We start from the raw sequence: 19014 nt of genomic DNA on the forward strand, positions 1-19014 counted from the left end.
CTCTGTGTGATCATTCATGAAATCTGGTAAACGTAGAGATACGTGAGAGGAATTGGAGTCAAGGCATCTGGAGTCTGCATGCACTAGGCTGACAGTGCAAAGGAACCAAAGGAACTTGTGCTAAAGGAACAGTGTAAAAAGCCCAACTCTTGACTAAAAGGTGGATCAGAGTGATAAATGCTATACTTGTCCAAAAGCCATCTTATGAACTGTTTCATGGCAACATTAAAGGGGTTCCAGTAGACAACCGGCAAACTTTACTAAACTCAGTTCGCTGTGGGGCTGTGGTGCATCTAAAAAAATACACCGTTTTTATTTCAGTATGTATTGCTTCAGATTGTTTATAGTTTTAGGTTGGGATCTTTGTTATTGCCATCACTTTAAACTTTGGGTTTACTATATCTTTTCCTCCATAATTTGTTATTTGTCTTGTGCTTGGAAATTGTAGTGTTTTATAGCATAAAGAAGGTGATAGAGGACTGAAGCAGTGACAGAAACAGGTAGACTTTCCCTGGGTAATGGAACATCAGGAGGAATTAGTAGAAATATTTTTTCCATTATAAAATCCAAACTTACTCAAAGACTATTTTGGACATCTTAGAGCATTCACGGTTAAAGATGTGAAGTTTGTAAGCCAGAGTTCCATAAAAAACAAAGCTGTGATTTTTCTGTCATGGGTAGAAGGTCTCATCTAACTTCAGACATCTTGCCCCAAGAGGAGTAAATCAGCCATCTCAATCCTGCCAACAGCCAATGTTATTCCCTGATAAAATAACCAGACCTCCCAGTAAAGTTCAGAATAAGTGTTCTTCTAAAAATGTTCTGTAAGAAATTAGCGTAAGTACTCAACCCAGGGCCACCATCAGCCTCTAAGGCGCAGGATGAGAAATCCAGTGTCAAGTCCCTCCTGCAGAAAGGAAAAGTGAGCGCAGTTCTCCCTCTCCTGGGCACTGCTGTTCTCACCTGCTGACCCACATGGGCAGAGGGAGGCTGGTTCAGCGCAGGGCAATGCCAGGATCTGAGCACAGCTGACTTGTCACTCAGCTGTGCCACCTGCGTCAGAATGGACAGCAGTTCTGGTCTTGTCTCCTCTCAGGGGATGGCAGGACTGTCCTCAATATTTAGATATCCAGGGTATCTAGATGAGATGTTCAGGTGAGATTCCCACACTGCCAGGGAAGGACAGGCTTCTCTACATTGTGCCTTGAAGTGAGGGTCCAGGTGAAGTCTCTGATTTGTAAGAGATGCAGTGTTTCCGATGACTGTGCAGAAGCAGCCATTTCACTTTGGGGGCCTGGCACTGGGCATATTTCTCTGTTTACCCATTGAGAAGAACAAGAGAAATTTTGCCATAGGTTCTAGAGCCTAGCCCCCACACAAGAAACTATTCCATTAGCTTTGACCAATGTCTTTTTTCTGTGAAACAATTTTTTTCTTTGAAACACGTTTTTTCTTTTAAATAAGTTCTTAATTTGGGGTTGATCTGGAATAGAAGACGGGCCTTTGATATCTATTAGTCATTTTAACTATACTAAATTTAACTCTCTAAATCAAATCAAAATTGTGCTGAAAGCTATAAACAGCTAGGGAATTGAAGCTATGACTTGAATAGTTTAATGCACCTCATATATTCCTACCTAGATGTCAATATGGTGTCTCTCTCTAGATGGAAAAAGCTGATTTCATCTAGTTAAATGCTGGGATAGTTTTAATGTAGCCTACGGAAAGGTGCCTTGTGCTCTTGTAGTTTAATTCCTGGAATAACTCCCAATCCGGCATTACTGGCAGTGACGTTAACAGCAGGATGAAAGTTTGTTCCCATAAGGTTTAGAGCATGCATTCACAGAGGTTAAATGCTCAGCTCCCCTGGCCTTTTCAGGAACTGAGGGATTAAACGAAGTACCACCAAGGAGAAAACCTCAAAAGGAAAAGCAAAACTGGTCCAGATGTGTACAGAGCAGCGCAGTGGACGTTGTAGAGGTTTTGCCCCAGTTGGAAGTGTCAGAGCACTACATCAGCTCAAGGCTTTGACTGATTGCTTTATTCAGTAGGCCACTGGCACTTCACATAACAAAGTTCTCTCTCAATATTGGAGTCTGTCTCTTGACAGTAGCACAGTCCTTTTGTCTAATTCCTGGGGGATCAAAAGCCACATCTTGAAAATCATCTGAGAGCAAAGAAGTAGCACAAAGTTGTTGCAGTGGAAAACAAGAGCCTTTATGTCCTAGCCTTGCTTGGGTGCTGTATGCACAACAGCATACTGAGGAAAAGATAAAGGGGATAGGATAGTTGAAGAGGAGGAGTGTAACACACTACTTTTTCACTTCTTCAGAATCATTTTTTAATGTGAAATGAAATATGTAGAGGTGTATTTCTGATGGTACTTCCTGATTCTCAGATCACTGAAATTAGTTGCAGTAAATCTTGTCCAGACCTCCTGTGTTCTCTCCTCATTCTATGCCTTGAAATACATTGGCAAATCTGGAATACATACTTTATCAGTGGTGTTAGCAATGGCTGATGATGTATCGATTTGGTTTTTGTACTATTTATCTAAATGTGCTTCGTGAAAGAGTAAGAGTTTGTCTTCTTTGCAGGGATCATTTGATCAGTTTTCAGCAGTTTTGCCTGCAGTGACATAAAAACGTACCTGATTTTCTTTACTGTTTGCACGTGGACTTGGCAGTGATATTCCTGATTTCAGAGATTTTTTTTATCATCTGCACAGCTTTACCACATGTGAAGAGTTCCACACTGCTCCTTTTCGGTTGTATATTTTCTTTTGTGCTCCCTGCTGTCTGGTAGCAAATATGAAAGTTTTTTCCCTGCTTTAATTAGAATCAAGAGATGAAAATTCAAGAACTACCTAAATGAAAATTAAGATAAATGCATGTAAATATTAAAAGGAAGAGGATCTGAATACAAGGCATTGTCTTGCATTCTGAAATTGCATAAACGTACTTCTTAAATTGCATGCCAGTTAGTTCAAGGATATGTGATTGAAATATTTAAAAATGAGAAAATCAGACAGTAAAATTTTCTCTCCTTTCTACAATATGAGAATTGAAGTAATATTTCAAGCAAAAAAAAAAAAAAAAAAAGCTTGACATAGCCAGTTAGACTTTAGAACATTCAAACTGGTGGATGTCTAGAACACATAGTAAAAATCTGAAGATGTCACTTTCTTCAACCACAGAGTTGGGTTTGTCTTAAACCTTGAAGAGAAATGCAGAGAAAAATCAAATACCTTCATAGAACTTCATGGGGAGCTGTGAAATGGTATCACTGATGGCCCATTTGACAGGTCCAGAGCGTTGTTTCTCCTTAATAACACAGTATGGCTGCACATAAAGAACCAGTTTAGGCCTATGAGTCAGTGAAACTCTGATGCTTTGATGGACTGGAACTTGTTATCTTCTCTGGACATGACTGATGTCACAGAAGTACATACCATGGGCCTTGAAAAGAAGGGGAATGTAGGCTTTATTTGTGAGCTGTAATTGCTGCATTAATATGTATAGGCATAAGCACAGTTTGCTTCAGATCAGCTTCCTAAGCCCTTATGGATCTTGTCTTGCACCTGCCTAGATCCTGGTGTCTAACAGAGCTGTGTGATCTGAAACCGCTTGTTTCTGCCCACCAAACACGAGTGCAGTGTTGTTCGTTCTGGTGCTTAGACATCTGCTTGTCTGTATTCCTTCCTGCCTCTCCATACATAAGAGTGTGTTTTTATATTTTGCTTACTGCTCAGCCAAGGTGATCCAGGGAATCGTTCATGCAGGTAGGACAATGGAAATTACATTTCATATGTCTGTGTCTCAAATTCTCCATAAACTCTTGTTGGAACACAGTCCCTCCACCTGGAGTGGCTTGCTTGTGTAGGTAGAATTAAAAATTAAGTGTGGGCTCTAGATTAATCCTGGGGCAAAACCATAAAAAAAATCCTGTGTATTTTAAGTGGTACGAGTGGGAATTTGAATCTGTGTTTAGCTTGGAAAGTGATGTGTTCAGGCAATTCAGTATACATGTTGCCATGTGCATTTTGAGTGACTTCCTCAGAGGTGCCTCATACAGTTGATGTTTTTTTTAGGTGATCAATAAAGTAGGCATTTTAAAAATGTTAAGGGGAAGTAGAAGGCAAAAAGAAAGCAAACCTCATCATTCTGGTCAAGTAATGAAAAACTAATGTGCAGAAAGCCAGCTTGGTTACAGCATAGTATCCTTTAAACAATATTTTCATCCTCTTGAAAAAAGCGGTAGCAGATAATTTGACCAAATTTGGTGCTTGACTCATTTGGTTAGATTTATTAGGGTTTTAGTAGGTGATGTTTAAGCGCTTGGTTTTTCATTTTCAGCCAGCTGTGTACTGGAATTCCGTCAGAAAATTTGTTAGCTCCCGAGGACTTGTATTTTATAGCCCCCCAACGCTAGTAAGAATATATTTGTTACCTGGCCCTGACAAAGAATGGGGTCTGTTGTTGCTTAAGGAGCTGTGTTTGCTACATAAGCTTACCTCTCACCTTGCCACTGGCCTTACTCTCAGCTCGCCTTTCAGCACTGTCCTGGCTGCTCCAAGGCCTGGCTTGGGCTGTGGTTGTCACCATGCAGCTAAACCACTGCCCAAGGTGACACTTGTGACAGAAGTGCCCTGTTAGAGAGCTGCTATCTGCTGGGGTCAGTGACAGCAGAAGTCCTCTTGGACTTTTGAAACTAGGAGAACTTCACTTTGATGTGTCTATAACCAGTAATCTGATCTAGAAATAGAACTTGAGAAAGATATTGGGCCTTTCCATTTGTAAACTGCTCCTCTTTTGCAAGTGTGATTTATACCACAGCATTTTGTTTGGGGTTTCGCATCTACTTTGAGGATTTTTCCTTTAAAAATTCAAGCAACTTTGTTCCCTGTCTGGAGGGTACTGGGGCTGTCCCTAGGTGCTTCCAGATGGCTTTGTCGGGCAGGGTTGAGCCCTACACTCGTGGCAGTGGCAGCTCAGGGAAAGCCTGTGTGAGAAAGGGCAGAAACACGGCACAGGGAGAGGAAGAGGGAGCAAAAAGAGTGAGAAACAATGGCATGGGGGGATGCTAAGGCCAAAGGCACTGCACCATGGCAAATCGTGTTCCCTGCAGCTGAGTGGAGCAAGCAGACCTTTCCTGAAGGAGCTGCTGCCCCTGCCGAGCGTGCACTGGGTAGAGGAGTCAGGAGTGGAGCTGAGCCAGGGAAAGGGTGAAGAAGAAATGGTGTTTTAATGTTTGTCTGCTTCTCACTACCGAAATGTACTTAAATATGCAAGAAATTAGTTTTCCCTAAGCTGAGTCTGATTTTTCCCATGAAGGTAATTGGTGAGTGATCTTCCTGGCTTTATTTCAACCCAGAAGCTTTTCATCGTATTTTCTCCCCTGTCTTATGAGATGGAGAGAGTGAGAGAGTGGCTGGGTGGGTGTTTTGCCCTTGGCCAAGGCTAACCCACCCCAGAACTGGGTGCTCAGTTGGTCTGATAGTAATTTTGGCCCTTTGGAGATGCTCTGAGTTGCAGCACACCTGTGCAGAAGGCTGGCAGTGATGATGTGGGATCCATGGGACCTGTGCCTTGTGGAGCAGTAGCTGGAGGTCAGGAGTGCCTGGAGGCCCCTCAAAGAACACTTGGCACCAACCTGTGGCCACATGGATCAAGTCCCATGAGTCTCAGGTTGGGATCAGGGCTCATCACAGCAAATTTTCTTGTTGCCCTCTTCTTTAGAAAAGGGGGTCGATACAAGCCTCAGCTGATGAATAGGTTTGAACCAACCAGAATGTTAAAAATCCTGTAGCAGAGTTTCTAGTATTCATGGCCTTGCTTTTGTTGAGTTTATATTCTGACCCTAATTACACTGAATGGTCTTTAAGAAATAAAATCCCAGTCTGGTTCATCTCTCCTGAAAAGTAGAGTCATTCTTGCCTCTTAACATTAAACATGATGCGCTAAAATGCTCTGATGCTGTAATTTGTTGACAGTCTGGTACAGATGTAATATACTTCCTACTGAAACTGGTAAAAGAGGCATCTTGGAGCTAGGTGAACTTAATTGGAAATTGTTTCATCAGATAAATTAATAATTAAGCAATAGTTTTAATTGCAGTTCTAAGATGATAAATGAGGAAGGTAATTAAATCCCTCTAAAACATAACCAGCATTCTTAAGAAAAAATCCTTAAGAGAGGCTATCTTGTCTAAATTACACTTTTTAGTAAATTTTCCAGTCTTGGAAATGATTTGAAGATTTACTGAGTTTGTCAAAGAATTGGCAAACTCAAAAGTAGTCTTGCACTGTGCTGGCTGAAAACAGGTACCAGTGTCCATGAGATGGAAGCAGGCACAACTCCACCTCAAAGCTTGCATGGAGCTCATGGATTTTATTTGTGCAAGAAAATACATGAAAGTACTTTTTAGACTCTTGAATAAGTATTTTCTGATTTGTTCGTGTGGAAGTTTTTATTTTTTGTTAATATTTTAGAGTTGTGAGATCTCACCCTGTCAGTTTAACATTCCCTGAACTATGTTTTGGTGTAGTTAATCATTATGTGGAGGACTAAACTGTGTCTTCTGGGAAAGGATGGGTGAAAAGATTCTTGACTTAAATAGAAAATTCATCAGGTTTGCCTTCAGGTCTATGTGTTTATTGGCACATAAGTCTTATGTGTCTGTGAGGGGCAGAGAGAGAAAGTGTTTCAGACATTAACTCAGTGATATGGTCTCTGATATATCAGATATGTCTCTGGTCATATGCTGGTGCTCTGGTATCTGTAGAACGTGACTGTGAATTTGGTTGTCTGGCTGGTGCTGGAAGCGTTTTTTGGAGTAATACAAAAACTGACTGTACAGCCTGAAGGAGGCAAGATATCAACTCTGAGTCGAGTTTAGCTTGAGGATAGACTGCAAGACCAGTCACAGAGTATGTGAATCATAAAACAAACCTGGCAAGGCCAGGAACCATGGTCAACATTGCATATATTAGAGTGAAGACTTGCTACAATGCATGTTTCATGGCACAAGTATGATCACCAGTAAAAAAAGGAGATCCTTTAGAAGTGAGCGAAATATCTCAACGCAAAGAACTTCAGCAATTTTCATGTTCAGTTTCTCTCCAGCTCTTAAACTTCCAGTCTTACAGCTTGTGCTGTATATATTAACAATATGACAAACTCAAAAAAAATTTTTCCTTCATTCAGGAAAGACTTGTTTCTGTCAGAGCATGTCTCCCACTCTTGGCAACTTGACAGTTGCTCCAGGCTAACAGAACTGGCTCTGAGCAGCTTGGGTTTACTGTAAGAGTCATGTCAAACCTGTTAGTTTTTCTTCAGGCTGACAGTCCTCATGTGATTGCTCTTCTGAAGTGTTTCCCACATTTGGCCCAGAGTTGTTTTATACGTGTGTGGGAATCCCATAACTAGGTTTAGAAACTGATGCATTTTGAAGATTTCCAAATAAGCAGAATAAAATTAATGACGAAAAGAACCCATCTTCTTGCAGTGATTTCAGTGTAGTTGTGGTGTTTTAGTGCACTGGGGAGTATTTTAAAAACTGAGTGGTTTATCGGGCATTACCAGTTAATCTTTGTGCTTTATCTCTTTGCATTTGCTTTTCTTTACAGAACTGCTAGAAAGCAAAATGTATTTTTGTATGGGATGCAGCTCATTGGGGCTGTACAAGGGTTTGCAACCAGAGACACACGTGATGTTGTATGATGCAAGTGACCCAAAATATAAGTTGCAAAATATAACTGAAATACTGCAAAGCCTATTTTTTATGAAGTTATGTGCAAAATAGTACCATGAAAAATTTCTTCTGCACATTTGTTTCTTGATCTAGTATCAGAATCACAGGAATATCAGAACTACTACATTTTACCACATCTTACCTTACCACATCCAGCTTCAATTTCTGATTTGTTTCTTATCTAGTGGGACTCCTACTCCACCTTTGGATGCTGATGTTACCACACTGAGAGGTCAGTGTTTATCTAACTGCTGTTAAGGCTGATTCTGAATTACCAGAAAGTTGAGAAATTAATGTGTTTGGATTTCAGAAAAAACTCTGAATTTTTACACCTCTATAATGACATATGTAATCTGGAGATCATGTTATGTGCTGACACTTTGATATTTCATGAATCATGACAATCCTACTCAAGAAATCAGTTCTGTGCCATTTTTACTGCATTTAGGTTCATGTTTCAAAAAATATATCTGCTTAGGCAGAATGTTAGCATCTTATACTGATTAGTGTATTTGATACTTTTCCTCAGGCTCTTCATGTGTCTCCTGTGCTGTTGCTGTCATGATGATGGGAATAGGAATCAAATTTGACTATTGGTTTATGCTTGATGAACTGCTTCTTTGGGTATATAGAAAAAAAAACAACCAACCAAACCCAAACAAAATAATACTGTTCTCTTTCAAACTCAGATGCAGCTGCCAATGTTCCTCCCCCTCATGAGGTCTCCATCGAGAGTCCTGTGGATGATACCATCCATGAGCATGACAATGTAGATACCACTGTGAGTAGGTTTTTTTCACTTGGTTCAGCATCCTGTTGCCTTCCCCACATGATACTGTTTATGGTCATTTAGATTTTAATAACAATTAAAGGTGTTGTTAATATGGTGTGTTAACACAAACTAGGATTTCATGATGATGCCTTTTTCTTCGTCCTAAAATTAAAGAGCCAGACACAGTTAAGGGATAAAGAGTTTTTACCTCAGAATTTAATAAGGATTCTTGTGGTGCAACAATTTGCCAAGGTGGAATACACTGAAGAAAATTTTGCAAACCAGTGATATCACTCAGCTGGCTTTTGTTTTCTTATAAAAATGAAACTCTCAACAGATCATGGAGAAGATCGCAAAGTTTCACATGCTGCATATAAGTAGCTGATTTATTGTACTGGGATTAACTGGCCCATATTGTCCAATAACCCATTGTGGCTCTGAAACAAAGCTGAGCCAAACGGTACTTTCTTCTGGAGCTTTCAGTGTTTTTGGGAGCTCTGATGTGGGAATAAATACAGAATATGAAACAGACAGCTTCTGACTTGAGTGCAGGGTCCAGCCTTATATTATGTACCAAGAACACTTGTGGTTTGGTCCCAAGAACAACATTATTTTTCTTTTGAAACAGAGCTGCCTGGATTATTTCTACTGGATCAGAGAATAGGACCACTCAGTAAATTGGAAAGGAGCCAGAATTAGATTGCTGCTGCTACAGTGTTTTCACTCTGTACAGTCACATCCCACCTCATTGTTCTCAGCAGCCAAAAGGCATTGCTGATTACAAGGCCAAGAGTGAGGAAAGCTTACCTTCTGCACTTTGTGTGTTGACTGTACCAGGTTTTGGGGGGCTGATCAATTATTTAAACTGCACGGTGTTGCGAACAGCCCAATTATAGCACTATATTTATGCCTGCTAAATGTGTCTGTCTCAAATGCTAACTGTATGTACAACTCCTTATGGTCTTTGGACAGAGCTAATCAGTGAAAAAGGGATGTGAGGGGCCAGAAAGAGAATTTAACTACAACTCTTTAGAGGGTTCCTAAACAATATAGAAGTTGCTTACTGATGGCAGATAAACTTTCTGGAGAAAATATTTTCCATTTCCTGCATGAGACATAATTTAGGCTTCAGTTTCATTGAAAAGATCTGTTTTGCTGGCTCTCTTTTTTTTTCTTTTGTAACAGAAAAAAAGCAACAAATATCTATGTAAATAGTCAAAGACAAAACCTCTAGCAAAAGACATTTGGCTAAAGTTAACGGGCCAGCCTTCTCTTCCCTCCCAGACAAATCTCTAATTTTTTTAAAATTTATTTTTCTGATGTCTTTCACTATACCATAAGGCATAGTATGCTGTTTTAAAAATACTAGGGAAGTAAACAGAAAGCATACTCAGTCATTCAAATTAGATTAAAACTTGGCATTCACTGCTGCCTGTGGCAACCCTGGTAGCTCCAGGCACCCCTGATGCACTGCACAGCCGCTGCTCTGGGGCTTTTTGGGCATCTGTAGACACAGCAGTTGAAGCCCACTGCTTTAGCTCAGCAGAGCTCCCATTCCCAGTGCACACTGTATATCTGGGGAGATTCCTCACCTCCTGAGGCTGAACAATGCAGAGTGTTATTCTAAATGTCGAACTTGGGAAAGGTAGCTTGTCTTCCAGCTGGAATAGTAAGTAGGAGCCTTGTGATGAATGAGTAAATTTTGGTTAAATCAACCTAGGCTGACTGGGCTCAAGTGAGATGTTTGAGTGGCCATGGTTGCAATTTAAATTGCTTTATGAACATCCCACACATCTGTACTTCACTTTGTACCTGAGATCAATGAAATGGACTTACACTGAAGGTGTCCAAATGGAAAACAGAATTATCTTCAATATGAGAATTCTCAGGAAATGTTCTTGTTTAGCAGACTGCCTCATTAGTTGCTGCCTCTGTCCCTGAGGCTTCATGAACACGTCATTATAGTGCAAGGCAAACAGGTGTGCTGATGGCTCCTGCAGTGAACATGCTGTGCTTCGGACTGCAGCTTTCACGTGGCATTAAGGGTATCTCTTCTCTCCCTTCTTCCTTCCCTTCCAGATCAATAACGAGATAAAGAAGCAGGATGAAAAGCTAGTCAAACCTGTAACTGAGCAGATGATTGAGTTCAACATTTTGATTGTTGGTGAACAGTACAGTGAGCAGCTGAAGGACCCATCTTCTGCCGAGTATCAACTGCTGTCTCAACGATTCATTTCTCAGGTGATTCTCTTCCCAAACTTCCTTTTGCTGGCTCTCCAAAACAAAAGCATCTCTGTCAAGGCTCCTGATTTTTGTCTCCTTGTTGTTTCCAATATTTGTTCTTTATTTTGTCTATAATGGTGGTAGTTATATTACCATCATATTGTGGGGGCAGAGTGCACCTTTTTCTCCTTGGAGAAGCATCAAAGCAGCTATGGCTGCTTATCATGAGATTTATCCTTTCTCTAGCTTTGCCTCCTTCTTAGCCCCATTTAGTTGGGGTGGGTTTTCTGAATCTTTTTTACTGAGACTAACCCCATGCCATCCTGGGCCAGATGGGAAAGAGCTGTACTGTTCACTGCAGCCAAAAATCATCACCATGACTGTCACAAGTTGCTAGAGTAGGTTAGACATCTTGTTTTTCCTCGTTGCGACTCCAAGTAGCAATGCTATGGTGTGTGTGTGTAAAAATGTTGGACGGGACCAAGTCCACCTGGCACATGGATGTTCCACTCTTTTGATCCCTTGCTTGGTTTTCTCTGAACTTGAATATAGAAGCTCTTGGGGAAAAAAAGCCAGCAGCACTGTGATTGCTTAAGTCTCACCAGAGACAGTTCAAAAACAAGGAGATGGAGAGGGGAACAAGAATTGACAGAGTAAAAATTAATCCTCAATTGGCAACGATCACTGGAAGCTGAAAAACTTTCTAAACCAGCCTGAAATTTTAGTATTCTCTATCTTGGTTTTGTCTCCTGTAGCACAGTTGACTATCTTGGAAGTCTCTTTCCATTTCTACCCTTGGAATGTTTCTATACAGTTCTTAGGGAATGCTGAATGTTGTTCTTCATACTTTTCATTTCCCCTTTTTCTAACAATGAAACAGTATCAACAAAGTTACTCTTTCATAAATAAAAGACTATTTAACTGTTTTTCACCTATTGGATATAACAGCTCAGATGCATTTTTGGAAGATGCTAGAAAGACTTTGATTTTTCACCACAGGAGCAGAAGTAAACGTAGTCTGTGTTAAATTTTTTGTTTTGTTTTGTTTTTTTCCATCAAAATAGATTAAAAGTGTATTTGAAAGACTACCTGGATACAAAAACATCCATATCCTGGATTACAGGTAAAAAGATACTGATGCATGTACGGTGATTGAACATGATCGTGTATGATGATGCAATGAGCTGACTGATGCTTGGCAGGATGTCAGGTGTATGTGGGGGAACTCCTAGAATGGATTAACCAACTGCTCTCGTATTTAGTACCTCTACGTATGCAACTGAAATAGAAATACAGAATTTTTTTTTCCCCTTACTAGTATTCTTAAGAGAATTATCATGTAAAATGTTTGCTGTGATTTTAAGACAAAGCATTCTTGTTCAAGATTCTATCCTAAAATTAAAAGATATGTTCATGCCTGCTACTTCTAATATGTCCAAGTATTAAAGAAGGAAGGACACAGAAATATTTTCGGAAAAAATGTGGTGTATTTAAATTTCTTTTTCAAGTTCTAAATGTTAATTTGGGATGGCTCTAAAGGTTATTTTTAGGATTTGTAAAGGTCTTTCTCCCTTGGATCAAGAAAATGATGGGTGACTGTTTGATAAATTATATGGAATGTTTTAACTCTCTGTATTCCTATAAATATATTTTTAAAGACCTGATTCCCTCAACTGCATTTGTGCTTCACAATGATTTTTAAAGTTAATTTGTTAAGTTAATGTATCAAATGTAAAATGTCTGATCTTTGGAGTACAGGGCTCACAATTTTTTTATTTATTTTTTTTTTTTAATGGACAGGATCTAACTCTTAGAATCTAATGAGTGTGTTCATTAGTTAATCTAAATTGTGTTTTCTTTGAGACTTTAAGCTGTATTTCTTAGAATTTATTGCCTGGGGTATTTTAACTAACATACACATAGGTAACAAAGCAGCTGTAGTGAGAGAGGTCTTGTGGTTGGAACCCTAGGCTACGTCCAGTTTTCAGCCTGAAAGGTGGCAAAAGCTTCCATCTTGGTATTTGCAGTCTAATAGGTTTGCAAGCACTTGGTTCATTTGAGAAGAGAAATAAAAGGCTGGTATTTCTGGCAAAGTCTGTTTTCCGCTGTGCATGAGAAAAACCCATTGGTTCTAAGTTAAACCTTTAGGTAGAATAAGTGAGCCTTGATCTTCTCGGTACTGACAGCATTTTAAATGTATTATTTACAATTACCTGAGATGGCTCTGCTCTGCTGATTCCTTGGGATCAATAGGAAATAGTTCAGTAAAAGCAGAACAATTTGTTATGTATTTGAATAACTAGGAATAATTGTGCAACTTCAAAGGATTTTCCTGTATGCATTTTCAAATGGGTATGCTCTATAGAATACCAAAGAAAACTTGTTAAAGTTTTAAGACTTAAAGGAAATTATGACATTGATTTAACAGGTTTTGCTCTTCTGTTTTGTTTTCATAATCAGCCCTTCCGAGGAAGAAAGGTAAAGGCAACTTTTTTATAGATACTGTCATAATACAGATGGGAAAAAACATGTGTAGCTGGAGGGCATTGTTTTTTGGGATTTGTAGTTTTGTGTTCAGAGCAAGATAGTTATCTAACATAAATATTGTGAGAAAGGGTTCTACGAGAAACTGCAAGTAGCTGATCTGTTTCAATTAAGGATAAACTTAATTTACTTATTTAAGTCCTAATAATTAAAAAAGCCCTCAGGAAAAAAAAATCACCCAAAACAAGTCAACTACTGGAGTAACTTGTGTATAAGAGTCTCTTTTGTGAAGAAAACAAAATTGCTTTACAATGACTCAAAGTCTTGATATGGGATTATTATTACTACTGAAATTGAAGCAGATAAGAAACCCACAGTTCTCCAGCAAAGACTGTTGTCTTAGCTTCAAGACCAGAGGCGCTGCAGTTCTTAGCAGAACTTTAATAAATGTTCTTTAGCAGAGCATGAGATAAGTCTGGACATATGCAGGTTAAGGATCCAGAATTTTCCTTCTTTAGTATGTTAAGAATGTCACAAGACAGAAAAGGAATCACAGCCTTAATTTACTAAGTGTATTAATTTTTTCTGTGTGTATCTCAGCATAGACAGTTTCCATGAACAAATTTAAAGAGAATGAGCATCCTAGTTTTTCAAGAAAGGTTAGAACACAAAGCTGTTCACAAACTACATGCAACTGTCCACAAGGGCTATATTCCAGCACCAGATGTTTAGCCCTCTCCAGAAAGAGGATGGTGTTGTAGTTATTTGTTAGGAATTATGAATGACAGCACAGTTGTATTAAATCTAAATATTACATTTGAGGAGCATATTCTGTTCCATTTTTGCTGCGCCTTTTCACTTACTGCTGTCCTTTTTAATTTCCTCTGCTGACAGTCAGTGCCCATGGTGGGCTCACATCAATGACAGAGCCAGCAGCAAAACCCCAGGCTCCTGGGTTTAGCCAGTGTGTTTGCAGATTGTCTCTGCAAATCTGGCACTGGGGCTTTAAGGACTTTTCTGAACATTGTTTTAGAAATCCAATCCATCTCTGTGGAATCAGGAAAACCTGCATTCAGAGCACATTTTTCTAACGCTCCATAGGTTACTTAATTTTCTTCCTGTGTTCTGTCTACAGCCAAAACGTGTTGTATCTTCTAAAGTTCCCTTGTGCTTATGGTGTACCCAGTGTATGGTAAATCTGATTGCAGCCTAAGCTGGAAAAGGACATCCAGATGTATTCAGGAAAAGAAAATTAAGAAAATGGAGGAGAGTTAATATGAAAAAACCCCTAAACTGTACACAGATACAAAACTGATTTACAGAATAAATGATCAAATGAGTCTAGATAAACTTTCCCAATTAAAAGATAAATACTATTTTGTTGCTATTAAAAACATTCGTTCAAGCAGGTTAACACACATTGTTAGAGATTAGGGCTCTCACTTGCTTCTATAGGTTGCTACTATATACAAACGGCTTTTCCTGCCTATTTTCATACCTCAGAGCTGTTCCCATTATTGGCATGACCTTAAAATCACCCCTCTCACCACTGTGTGCTGGTGGACCCGCTAATAATGCTTGCAGAAAGCCAGTGTTTTGGTCTGCCTGTGGTCTGTCTGCCATTCACTAGTAGAAATACGGGGCTGGGACCACACCAGATGTCGGTTTGGGGCAGCATTTCCCTTGAAAACTTTGTGAAAAGAATCAAGTAGTTTTTATTCATCCTTTAAAGCCATGTATTTTTATATTAAAAAGGGTGTTGATGTGGGCCCTTATGTAAAAATATGGTGTTTGATTGCTTAGGAAAACCTGGCATTTTTCATCTGTGTTCTTTCTCTTTGTACAACGGAAGTGGGGTGGAAGTTCACTATGCTGTCACATTTGATGGAAAAGCCATCAGCAATGCCACCTGGGACCTGATTAACCTTCATTCAAACAAGGTGGAGGACAACTCCTTCATGGGCATAGAGGATAATCCAACGGTTGTGTACACCATCAGTGATTTCCGAGATTATATTGCTGAGACCCTCCAGAAAAATGATCTGCTTGAAAATGCTTCCATCTCTTTAGACCCGAACTCTCTTCAGCTTACTAATGGTGGGTGTTAAATATGATGCAGTGGTGTGCCACACATCTGACTTCTTATTAAATAAGTCTCAGATGAGTGAATTATTCAGCTGTCCTCTGAAAAATTAAACAGAGCAAAATCAATGTGTTATAGCCTGTTTTGCCCTGATCTTAACCAGGCCAAGTCATTAGCAGTAGCATCCTATTCTTCATCCATTAGCCTAGCCCCCCATTTTATTTTAATTTTTGTTTTGGAACCGAGGTTTGTGGTGCATAGTTTCAGTTATGTTTTCAAAAATTAATAGGAATAAAAGGGGGAAACATGGTTGACATAGTGCACTTTGCATCAGGGTGACCTTCAACTTAGTAGCTGTGTTGGCCTTAGGCAGCACAAAGGAAATACCCAGATTATTGCTGGATATTCAATGATCCCATTAGAGGTGACAAAAGAGTGCTGTCACCCCTTTGTTCTCATCGTTCTCTTCCACTTCCCGTAAGTGATTTGGAGGCATTTCCAGAAACCATATCTCTCTAGCAAACTTTTTGAGAGCATTTTACTTAAGAACCTGAAACCAGAGAGGGTTTTTCGGTCAGTCTCCCAACACAACTTCCTCACACTATTACTGCAGCCTTTAGATCTCAAGTGTTCATATTTCCACAGTGAAGGAAATACTGCACCCTACATCAGAAGACCCATCCTGGATTACTGAGCATCCAGTTGTGCTGGAGCGCCCGGAGTTGGATGTGAGTATGGTTCTGAGCACTGGCCTTCGAACACATTTGAACAACTTACTTCAGCAAGGTAGATTTGTAGCCAACACCCAGAGCTTCTCTATCCTATTTTTCATGCAAAGCAAGTACTAATGAAGGCACACCTTATATTGGAGTAAAAACTGGTGAAATCTCTCGTGTGATAATTCTGGTGTCTGCTGCCCGACAGTTTTCTGTGATCATCTTTTTTTGATTGTAAATGTCCTCTGTTTAATTGTAAACAGAGGACGTTTACAATCAAAATACAAGTTACAGATTGTAAACTCTGATTCTTCCTTCCCAGATACTGTCTTTCTTTGAAAAGAGGAAATAGATGTAAATCCTAAAGCTGGTTGCTAGAAGAGATAAAATGCCGAGTTCCAGAAGCTCCTTTTGTTACTGTATTTCTTTCAAAGAAAGTTCTCAATTTTGTTTTAAAATTATGTCCCTCCTCCTAATACCAGCAGAGGAAAATAACTGGCGCTGTTATTTTCTTTTTTTTTTTTTTTTTGTCTCTTGATATTTTAATTGTCTCCTCTGACTACTTCTGGAATAATCCAAGACACAGACTAGAGTTCCGTATTGGACAGGAGACTTGGTGTCCCTGTCCATGTCTGTACAAAGGGGCTTCAAGCAAAGATACTGAGTTAGGTGCCAGAAATGCTGAGATCAAGTCAGTCAGCTCTGCCAACAGAGAGATCTTCTGAGTGCTGAATCATTGTCTGGGCATTTGGTTTCTGCCCTCCACTCTGTTCTGTAACACAGATGTGCTTTCAACAAGAAATGAGTTTAAATCATGCCCTAAAATTCAGGTCCATTTGTGCTGGATGGTAGGTTCTCACTTAGTCCATCATGAGATAATGTTATAAAGGCAGCCACATTTAATTTTAGCCAAATTCTGAAAATTTTATGTAAGCAAAATTTGTTTTCACAGAATGCAAATAATGTTAGAATGGATGTAGGAAAAAATGTCCTTAATTTCATGACAGTTTTTGCTGAGTTTTAAAAATTAATCATTGATGTCTAAAATACAAATTCATGTGGATTTACCATAATGGACTAAACATGGTGCAGATACACATGAATTTAAGTCAACTTTCAGAAAAGGGCTTTCTCTTTATTGGAGACATCTAACTAGTCTAAAATGTTGTAGAGGTTTATTTTAGTAAGACAAAGAATTCTACCATTCTATACTCTGACAGATGTGCAGGCTGGAAGATGTTTTAGAGTAGTGGTAGCTTTGCAATAATAAACAAGTTTTTGGGAATATTATTATGACAAAAAAATTGTGGAAGTTATTTTTTTTCCTAATCATGGACTGTGAATAAAGGCTTCTATACCTTCAGTCAAAAACTCTGATCATGTAAAAAGTATCAAGTATATCCCCCAACCTGTTGTGCACAATCTTCAATACACAGGTAATTTGCAAAGTAGTTTCAGATAAGTATATGAAAATCCTAAATATGCTTAAACAGTCCGCAACTGATCAATTATTTCCACAGATGTCAAACCTTTATGGTTCAAATAGATGCTCTCATGTAGAACTGTTACCAAAGAAAAGAATTTTGCTATAGTTTTCTCTAGGTGATTTGAGAATAAGCTGGATTTGTATTAGCGTACCAATATCATGACAAAACATGGGACTGTCATGATTTCACCATCCACTTGCTAGTAGACTAATTTTTCTGAGTTTTGCAGAACTCTTTAAAAATAAAGCAAAAATCAGGTCTAGTTTTTGAGATCCATGTTTTCTCATTGTTTATATTGTAACAGGTAGAATGCTCTGGCTTGAGGAATACAATGCCTTTCTGGCAGCAGAAAATGAAAAATCAGGGAGAAGGGTTCTGTGTTTGCAGCCACCTATCACATTTGTAAACTTTTTGCATTGGTGAAAACCAGAACAAGCCAATATGATATGAAACTTGTTAGTATAATATACTGCCCTGCAACAAAGGTCTTTGAATAATGTTAGTTGCCATAGGAGCATTTATCCACATTCAGATAAATGATGAAGTGCAATCCCTGGCAACTAAATGCTTACATTAAATAAATGTATTGAGGAGCAATTGCTGGTAGTCCTAACTCGTTCTTTATGGTATTTATATGCGTAATTTATTTCTAATTTTGTACAGTAACTCTTTTTACAGATTTATTTATAGTGGTTAGTTTTGCCAAAAATAAAATTGCTGGAGCACATGTCTCTATGTTATATATACTTTTCAACTGGTTGTTACCATATAAATTAAAAAATTTGATGAGACTGTGGTGGTATAACAACTGGCATTTTTAAATGTGATCAATACATGCAAATAAGTAATTTAAGAGAACAAACAAAAAACCAACCAACCAAACAAACTAAAAAAAAAAAAAAAAACAAACAAACAAAAAAAAAAAAAAACAAAAACAAAAAACACCAAACCCACAAACCAAAACCACCAAAACATCAACACCAATAACAAAAAACAAACAAACAAACAAAAACAAAAACCCCACCCCAATCAAATTCTTAACTGGCCTGTTTCCAAAGCATTCAAATGCACTTTGAATTAAGCTGAAAATTTAATTTACCCACATTTCAACCAGGAGTAAAATTTCAAATTGAAAAGTATTCCTGCTGGTCAAGCTATAGAAAGAGATTTGACAGGAATAGTGAGCTACAGAAATGATCACAGTGGTTTTGAACTGGAATACATATTACAGAAACTTGTGTCCACTGTATATTTAACTTTACTCATCACCATCAGCAGTTTGTTAGCCCCTAGTAAATTGCTGCTTCTTGAAATTGCTTGGCAGTTTTTCATACCCTACAGGGTTTTTGGTCCATATCCCACTGCTGCACAGAATTTATATGTGGGCAGGTATCCATGTAAAGTACTGATTCCTGAGTTTTAGGCTATCAGCTTGCTTTTGTCACCTTGACCAAATAACTTAATATCCTTATTGCCTTTTTCCAATATAATAACTTA

The 19014-nt window shown here is 38.8% G+C and overlaps 1 protein-coding gene across 1 annotated transcript in view; it reads left to right on the forward strand.

Moving 5' to 3' along the window:
• IMPG2 (interphotoreceptor matrix proteoglycan 2) overlaps positions 1 to 19014 on the forward strand; it is a 51178-nt gene that overhangs the window by 22044 nt on the left and 10120 nt on the right. The window contains exons 6-13 of the mRNA XM_040055767.2: positions 495 to 500; positions 7938 to 7984; positions 8442 to 8533; positions 10604 to 10765; positions 11812 to 11870; positions 13208 to 13225; positions 15084 to 15328; positions 15960 to 16042. Of these exons, the coding sequence (XP_039911701.1) occupies positions 495 to 500; positions 7938 to 7984; positions 8442 to 8533; positions 10604 to 10765; positions 11812 to 11870; positions 13208 to 13225; positions 15084 to 15328; positions 15960 to 16042 (712 nt within the window). The remainder of the gene's footprint in view (positions 1 to 494; positions 501 to 7937; positions 7985 to 8441; positions 8534 to 10603; positions 10766 to 11811; positions 11871 to 13207; positions 13226 to 15083; positions 15329 to 15959; positions 16043 to 19014) is intronic.

Source organism: Hirundo rustica, chromosome 2 (assembly GCF_015227805.2).
Source record: "Hirundo rustica isolate bHirRus1 chromosome 2, bHirRus1.pri.v3, whole genome shotgun sequence".
Lineage (NCBI taxonomy): Eukaryota > Metazoa > Chordata > Aves > Passeriformes > Hirundinidae > Hirundo > Hirundo rustica.